The 8,823-nt window shown below is 41.0% G+C and overlaps 1 protein-coding gene across 2 annotated transcripts in view; it reads left to right on the top strand.

The window, feature by feature from the left end:
- Positions 1-5,079: 5,079 nt before the first annotated feature.
- Positions 5,080-8,823, top strand: part of SDHC (succinate dehydrogenase complex subunit C) — a 33,389-nt gene continuing 29,645 nt past the window's right edge. Inside the window, exon 1 of one of the 2 annotated variants that reach the window (XM_020972058.2) lies at positions 5,080-5,184. In XM_020972058.2, coding sequence (XP_020827717.1) covers positions 5,165-5,184 — 20 coding nt within the window. In that variant the 5' untranslated portion in view covers positions 5,080-5,164. Of the gene's footprint in view, positions 5,185-5,979; positions 5,999-8,823 lie in introns of those variants that run through there. The other variant, XM_020972059.2, reaches the window with a different exon arrangement.

The following is an 8,823-nucleotide window of genomic DNA, read 5'->3' as shown; positions in this document are numbered from 1 at the left end:
TATATCTTTTTTAAAAATCATATTTGTGAGTGAGCCAAAGGGCAAAGGAGAGATACATGGTTAACTGTAGCATATTTTATGACATATGTGCAGGGTTTTGCTGGTAAATATTTAATAACCAGCTCTCCAGGAAAAAAAAAGTACATACAGTATACTTTTAAATATAATCTGCATTACTAACATTTTCTCCATCACTTTCTTCAGTCTGAAGTGGCAATAATCAACAACACAATCAATCAATATCTGATTTGTAGTGTCTGCCTTTCTGAGGTATAAATACTCACACTGAAAATTTAATAATTGGCTCTGGATATCTAGTACAGCTGGCTGCAGCATACTTCTGCTTAAGTGCAAGCAGAGATTTAAGGTTTGTGATGAGGCAAATGTGTATTTGGAAAAGGATGTGGGCCAGTCATGTGAGAGTAAAGGCTTATTAATGCACAGAGTACTGAGACTAGAAACAATGAAATGTTAATTTTTTTTTAAAAAAGGCCTACAGAAAGACCTCTAGTACATTGGATAGCTCCTTTGTTGAGGATTTATGAGAGAACATGGACGGGTTGCTGATCTCTGAGGGAGACTGAGTGAGTATCCACATCAATGAGATTCACTGACATTTTGAACTATCACATTCATATAACAGGGTTCATCATATTTTATGGAAATTATCTTTCTCATTTTTTTAACTGTCAGCTATTGTGGCATCTTGTGAAATTTCCAGGCTGAAATTCATCAAAACTGTGAGATCATCAGAACCTGGAAATCTCTCTGCCATTTTGGGAAACACAGATGCATCATGGTGTTGATCATCTTCTTCCCCTTGATATTCTTTTTCTCTAGGCTTTCAGGACATCACTCTCTCCTCATTTTTATCTTACTGCCTGCCTGACTGCCTGCCTACCTGACTCTACCTGCCTTTTCTTAATTTCCTTTGTTGGATCTTCATCCAAGTCACACCTGCTAAGCATGCATGTCCCACAAGGCTCTGTCCTGGGCCCTCTTCTCCATCTGTACTATTTCATTTAGTGATCTCATCAGCTTCCATCTATTCAATTATCATCTCTATGCTGATGATTCTCAAATCTTCTTATCCAGCCTTAACTTCTCTGCCGACCTTCAGTCTCAAAACTCCAAACTGCCCATTTGACATCTCAAACTGGATGTCCTATAGACATCTTAAACTCAGCTTATCTACTGAACTCATTGTTTTTCTCCAAACTCTCCTCCCTTCTAAACTTCCTTATTACTCTTGACAGCACTACTGTCCTTCCAGTTCCCCAGATTTGCATCTTAGGTGTCATCCTTGACTCCTTAATGTCTTTCACACCTCCTTATTCAATCAGATGCCAAGGCCTGTCAATTTCACCTTTGCAACATCTCTCCTTTTTGTACTCTGACATGGTCATCACCCTGGTATAAGCCATCATCACCTTATGCCTGGACAATTGCAATAGCCTGCTGGTGGTACTGCCTGCCTCAAGTCTCTCCCCTCCATCTCTCTCCACTCCATCCTCCATTCAGCAACCAAAGTGATTCTCCTAAAGCATAAGTCTGATCATGTCATCTTCCTACTCAGCAAACTGCAGTGGTTCCTTATTACCTCCACAATCAAATACAAAATTCTCTTTATGGCATTCGAAGTCCTTCATAACATAGCCCTGCTTCCTCCTCCCTCCTCTAGTATTCTTACACCTTACGCATATTCTTTAATACAGAGAAATTGGTCTTCTTAACATTCCTCAAACAAGACACTCCATCTCTCCATGGGGTGTTTTCACTGGCTGTTTCCCATGCCTGGAATGCTGTCCTTTTCACCTGTACCTCAGAGCTTCTCTCATTTCGTTCAAGACCCAGCTAAAATCCCACTTTCTACAGGAAACTTTTTCCCATCCCCTTAATTCTAGTGCCTTTCTTCTGCTATTTCTTATTTATTCTGTAATAACTTGTTTATACATAGTTGTTTGCATGTTGTCTCCTCCCTTAAATTGTGAACTTTTCTGGGAGCAGACTATTTTTTGTCTTTCTTTGTATCCCCAGTATTTAGCAGAGTGTCTGGCACATAGTAGGAGTTTAATAAATGCTTATTGACTAATTGGTGAAATGAAGAGAGTGCTGGCAGGAGAACCTGGGCTCCCAACTGTACCACTTACTTTCTTTGTGACCCCAACAGGATCACTTACCCTCAGTATCTTAAGTTTACTCATCTCTAAAATAAGTGTCTAACCCTACCTCTGAAAGTTATTGTGAGGATCTGAGGGTCTTCAATGTATTAACAGAAATACTCTTTCCTGGTCAGAAGATTTGTGGACAACTGAGTTCAATTTTGGGAGCCACATTTTAAGGGGAACATTGACAAACTGGAGCAAATCCAGAAGTGGGTGATCTGGATGGTGAGAGGGACTTGAAACCATGTGACATGCTCACAAGAACAGAGGATGTTTTGCCTGGTGAGTAGAAAACAAGGAGACATTATAACTGTCTTCATGCATTTGAAGAGCTTTCATTCAGTTCCAAAAGTTTATGATTTTGTGCAGAATATGATTAGATTTATTTTGTGTAGCTCCAGAGCTCAAAACTGGGACTTAAGAGTAGAAGTTACAGAGATGTGGATTTTAGTTCATTATAAGGAAGCCCTTTCTAATTGTTAGAGCTGTCTAAATATGTGTGTCAGGGAATTCACATATCATTTCAGCTGAAAAGAAAGGATTAGAGATCAGTTCAATCCTTTCATTTTACTGAAACTGAGGCTCAGAAAGCTCAGATGTTTTGCTCAGGGGGACATAGCTAGCTAGCTGGCAGAGCTAGGACGCAGTCCAAGGAATATTCTTTCTATTATGCCTTCCTTCCCTTCTTTCCTTCCTTCTTTCATTCTTTCTTTCTTTAATCTTTCTTTCTTCAATCAAGAATGTTGGACTTTGGAGGGAGTGGAGATTTATTGCATAATTCCCCTTCTCTCTCCTCCCACTTGAGGTTAATAATTGAGTTAATGATTATCACCATTTAATTAATGATTATCACTCTTTCCACCTATATACCACCACAGACACCTCCCTCATTCCTCAATACAAACCCGTCTTAACCTCACTAAAAGGTTTCTGTGCCTGTAGGCATCACCCACACAGAATAGAAACAAGGTACACAAAAAGGGTTTGGGGCAGTGTGGGGTCCCCATTGGGGAAAAGCCATAATACACAGTAAGAGGTGAAAAGCCATTAACTTAAATTCTGTGAAAGGTGGAAGCCTGGACATGGTAACCTATTAAAAAATCATAACTTAGAGGCTGAATCATAACTCAGATACTGAGTCATAACTTGGATACTGTGACTGGTACATGACCGATTTATTACCAGTATTCAATGACCTTGAGTGCCTGAGCATTTACCCAACAATGCTGGATAAACACCTGGATGTCTGGGAACCAGGTTCAATATTAAGTATAAACTAAAATATTAGCCAGAACATTAACTAAGCAGAAAATCCCAAAATATTAGCCAATCTGAAGTGAAGCACCCTATGGTTCCTCCTCCCGTTGTCTGATTTCTATAACTACCACAGGGATTTTGGGGGGTCTAAGAGAGGATCCAGTGAATCCTCTGGCAGCGACCCTGGATTGCCCCATTTGTAAGTATTCACAATGATTGATTAAACTCTTATAATCAATCTGGAGCCTCTTGGCCTCTTCCTTTGGTATCAAACTCACCCCACAGTTATAGGAGAGGAATAGAGTTCCCCAACTAGGGGAATTCCAGGTTTTACAGGCAGAATGGTGGGCATATTGATTAAACTCTTATAATCAATCTGGAGCCTCTTGGCCTCTTCCTTTGGTATCAAACTCACCCCACAGTTATAGGAGAGGAATAGAGTTCCCCAACTAGGGGAATTCCAGGTTTTACAGGCAGAATGGTGGGCATGTTGTTCAAGGGACAGCTTAGCAGTGGGTAGAAAGAGAAAGATGAAGGGAGAAGAGAGGAGCTATCTTGGGAAGGTGTAGTTTGGGAGGTTGGATGGTGCTTCCTGCCCCTCTAGTTGAGATATGATTTGCCTGCTTCCCACTATCCCTAATCCCCGTAACTCCTATCCTGAGTCTCATTCAAAGGTGAGCTGGAGATGGATATCTAATTATCAGGGACCTTCAGTTGGTCCTATTCCTCCATCTTTGATGAAATAGCTGATGGTGGAAAGTCCCACGTCAGGGAAGCTCAGGCCTGAGCCAGCCAAGAGGCTGGAAGACCCAATGCAGGGAGAAGAAAAAGGACTGAGTGAAGTGAGCTTGTGTGTAGTGGTGGAGGTGGAAAGGGTTGTGGTGTAAAAAATCTGTCTTAATTACCTATAAGTATTTTCTCCTAATAGTACAATGCTGTGCAGAAAGTAGTAGTTTAACTTACAGTTGATGAATGCATGAGAGAGAAAGAAAGGAACAAATGAATGGAGTAGTCTGGAATAGGGAAGAGGAGAGAGAGGAAAGGAAAGGAAGACCTGAGGTATCCTGCTGTATAACTGGTACAAAATAGGGGGCACCTTGGTATTGTGTAAAAAGCATTGAGTCCAAAGACCTAATTAGGTTTGAATCCAGGCTGTATTGTTACCAGTAAGACCTAGGGCAAGTCACCTAACAATAGCAGGCATGTACATGGCACTTTACAAACGTCACTTTCTCCTCATAACGATGCTGTAAAATAGATGCTGCTAATTTTACAGATTTTTACATTTTACAGATAAGGAAACTGAGGCAGTCTGGTTCTGATTTGCTAGCGTCCGGGGAAGAATCAGGTCTTCCCAACTTTGGTACTCCACTCTATCCACTGGGCCACCTAACGTCTCTGTGGGCCTCAGTTTCCTCATTTGTAAAAACAGAGAGATGGAAGAGGCGTCCTTTAAGTCCTAAGAGTCTTACGGCTATACACATTGAGATGCAAAATTCGGCGGAGAGAAAAGAAAGGGCCACAGACGCTTTTTTAAGGAGGTGGCAGCGCCAGCTTGACCTCTGAACCTATTCTAACGGCGAGGGGAGGATAAGCGAGTGACCCGGGCTGACAGCCTAAAGAAGTCACAAGAACCTTTTAAGGACAACCAGCTCGCCACGTGACCAGGGAACACCCGGCTCCCGGGCACCGTGAGCGCGCAGCCGCGTTGGCGTCACTTCCGCCCAGTTGAGATCCGCAAGATGGCTGCTCTCTTGTTGAGGTGACTTTAGCCTGGGAGCTGGGAGCGGCGGTTCCCTGGGAGGGAGGGGGGTGAGGAGGGGATCGTCATGACCCAGCGGGCGCCGCGCCACTGTGTGAGTGGGCCGGGGAGGGAAGCGGGGCTGTGGGGGCTGCCTTCCTTTCCGTGGCTGGGTCCTTAGAAAGGGGCGAAAAGGGCCCGGACTGCTCGCCGACCCTGCCCCCCCCGTGAGCGCGCTCCCGCGAGGTTCAAAGGTCATCCTTGTTTTCCAAGCCGTCGCTCCTACAATCCACCTGAAATTTAGTTAAGGTTCTTGGCCTTCGCGCTCCCCTGCCTCCTTTATTAATTAACCTTGTACTAGCCATAGCTGTGTACATATATTACCCTCCCCGTCCCCCGTGGCAGCGACTTTAGGGCAGGGGCCTGTTTTGTTTATATGTTTGTATTACCACTAGGCATTTAAATAAATGTTGAGTTCCAAGGTGAGAGGAGACTAAATACACAATAACTGGTAAAAGCGTAGAGGGGAAGTCTAGACAAAGAGAAATTTGAGGAAGGAAGGTGGTGGCAGTCAGGGTTGAAGGTTATGACCTAGTTGGAAGAGAGAGGTTTAAGCAGGTGGGACAAAAAGTCCGTTGGCCGGTGGACTGGAGGGGGAGGCGGGGACGGGGACCGACGGGACTATTGGAATAAAAACATTGATTTAACTCAGTAAACATGTATTAAATGATGAGTTTATTTTTGGATATCTAGATGGAAATAAATCAACTGACACTGGTGCTTTCTGGAAAGTTGAGAGGGGGGAGTCATCTGCGCAGAAGTGATCATTGAAGCAGTGAGTGTGGATGACATTGCCAAGTTTTGTAAAATGTGACTTTAGTGGTAGTGTTGAAGTATTGTTCAGTCTCTTGATTTTCCCAATACTTTTTTTTTTCTTTTTTGGAGGCCCTCAGGGTTAAATGACTTGCCCAGGGTCACAGAGATAGTAAGTGTCTGAGGTCACGTTCGAACTCAGATCCTCCTGACTCCAGGTCAGGTGCTCTATCCATTGCATCACCTAACTGCCCTTACTCAAATACTTCAAACATTTCCTTGCCATCTAATAGTTCAGTCAATGTAAAAACAATCATAAGGGTCTTTGATTTTTCCCAAGGAAGAAAAAAAACTTTCCCTCTTTACTTTTTTTTCTCCCTAGGAAATGGCAAGGTCAGGTTTGCCGAAGTTCCCTACTTTGTGTGTGATGGGTGGTTTCAGTGCTTGATTTTAGCTATGTTGCAGAGTTACCTAGTATGCCACATTATTACTATGGAATTAGTACTTATTCCCATTATTACTATTACTAGTACCAGGGAACTTTGGTGTAATTAAGACGTGGCCTTAATACACTGGTCAGTAGTTTTATATCTTGGTCCCCCTAGACTCCAGGGCATCTAGAGCTGATCGCATTGCAGTCACAAGAAGTTCAGTTTGGAGATTTCAGTCATAGTATTTAGAAGCTGAAGCACACCAGTGGCAGATGTCTTTTGGCCAAGGCATCCACCTTTATGTAGTCCAGCCACCAAATAGAATTAATTCAGTGCCAAGGAATTATTTTCTTTCATTTGACAGTAAGCTTCATGATGGCAGATATTGTGTCAATCTTGTATAAACCTTTTATATATTACCAAGTGCAGGAGTGAGTCAATGTAGAGAGGATGGAAATACTCAGAGATTGAAATCTGAAGTTACAAAGAATACGAGCTGAGGTGAAGAAAAGAGAGTTATCAAAAAATACAGATAGGATGCACTGCTATTCATTTGGCTTCACTAAAGAAATTAAATGATTAAAGATTAAAAGACTATAGTAATGGGAGGTAATTGAAGATGAGTACAAAAGTGAGGCATTGCTCTCTAAGAATAAGGACAAGGGTGCTAAAGCTCTGAGTGAGCAGAGGCTGGTGAGATCAAACTAAGAACAAAAAGGAGGGGTATTTTTCTTTTAGCTTTTTTGGGGAAGAGAGACTCAGGGAAAGGATAGAACTGCTTTGTGGTATATAGGACAATGATAGTGGATGACTAGAGAAGGCAGAGCAGTTCAGCTCCTAATTTTGCTTGTTTTCTGTGCCAATGATCATTTGCCTTCAGAGGAGAGCAAAAATGGTCAGTAGGATATTGCAACCCAGTATAAGTGAGGAAGGTAGAGAACATCCAGCTGCCTTTGATGAGTTCCTTATCATATTTAGATGAGATGTCTTTGTTGAGCCATTGTTGGTGATCTTTGAAAGACTGTGACATGCCCAGGGAAGGTACTGTAGAAGTGGTGGATGAATGTCCTGCTTTTCAAAACAAGTCAGAGAATGGACTGTGCAAAGTATAGGATAATGGGCATGATTTAATTTCCTAACAGAATTGTAGAATGTATTTTTACAGAGCTGGTTAGTGAATCGACAGGGTTTCTTAACAATTAAGAGATAATTGGTAACTTTGGAGAGAGTTGATTAAATGATAAGGTGAGAAACCAGGTTGCTGAGGGTTTAGAAGAGAGTGAGAAGAGAGGAAGTGGAGGCATTGAATGTGGATGGTTTTTTCTGAGGAATTTAGCTGAGAAAAAGTAAAAAGATATAGGATGATAGCTTGAAGGGATGGTAGAGTCTTTTTTTTTAAGGAAGAGAGAAATGCAGGTATATTTGAAGGCAATAGGGAATTTTTTTTTAAACAGGTCATGCCAGTAAAAACTTGTTAAAAAAAACAGGTCATGCAATACTAACCTAATTTCCTTTTTTAACAGGGTTACTAGTAAGCAGATCTGGGGATTGGCATAGATCTAGTTTACCTAGATTTTAGTAAGGCTTTTGACAAAGTCATGCTATTCTTGAGGAAAAGATGGAGGGATGTGGGCTAGATGATAATATGGTTAGATGGATTTGGAACTGATTACAAGATTGTACATAAAGAGTAGTTATTATTGGTTTAGTACTGTTTTTATTTTTAAGTTGTTAACTTTGATAACAAAGTATATACAGAGCAGAATTTTAGAAGAGGACTTTACATGAAACTATAAACGTTGATTACATACAGCTTTCTTTTCAAGTATGTAGGAAATCCATGTTCAAAGGTGTCCTGTTATGATTCTTCTAGTCTTCCTTCTGTTTTCTTCTGTGCATTTTAAAATGTCTAAGTGACCTTTTAAATTTTTTCTCCTTGACAATCCTACAACTCTCTCCCACCTTCCTAACAAGTAAAATAAAAATAAAAGGAAAACAAAATTACTGTAACAAATAAACATAGTCAAGAAAAGTGAATTCTCATGTTGACTGTGTCCAAAAAAATGTATGTGTCATTATTCACTTTGAATCCATCACTTCTCTATCAGGAGATTGGTTGCATGCTTACTCATTGGTCCTCTGGAATCATGGCTTGTCATTTTATTGATAGAATTCTTTGTTCTTTCAGAGTTTTTTTTTTAACAGTATTATTATAAGTTGGTTCTTTGGGTTCTGCTCATTTCACTGTGCATCTGTTTATGACTTCTCAGGTTTCTCTAAAACCATTCCTTTCATCATTTCTTATGGCATAATAATATTACATTACATTCATATACTGTAATACGCTCAGCCATTCTAATAGATGAATACTCTCTTAGTTTCCAGTTCTTTACTATAACAAAAAGAGCTACTTCCA

Source organism: Phascolarctos cinereus, unplaced genomic scaffold (assembly GCF_003287225.1).
Source record: "Phascolarctos cinereus isolate Bilbo 61053 unplaced genomic scaffold, phaCin_HiC Scaffold_5;HRSCAF=322, whole genome shotgun sequence".
Lineage (NCBI taxonomy): Eukaryota > Metazoa > Chordata > Mammalia > Diprotodontia > Phascolarctidae > Phascolarctos > Phascolarctos cinereus.
Note: the sequence above shows the minus strand (reverse complement) of the source record. Positions and strands in the feature narration are given on the sequence as shown.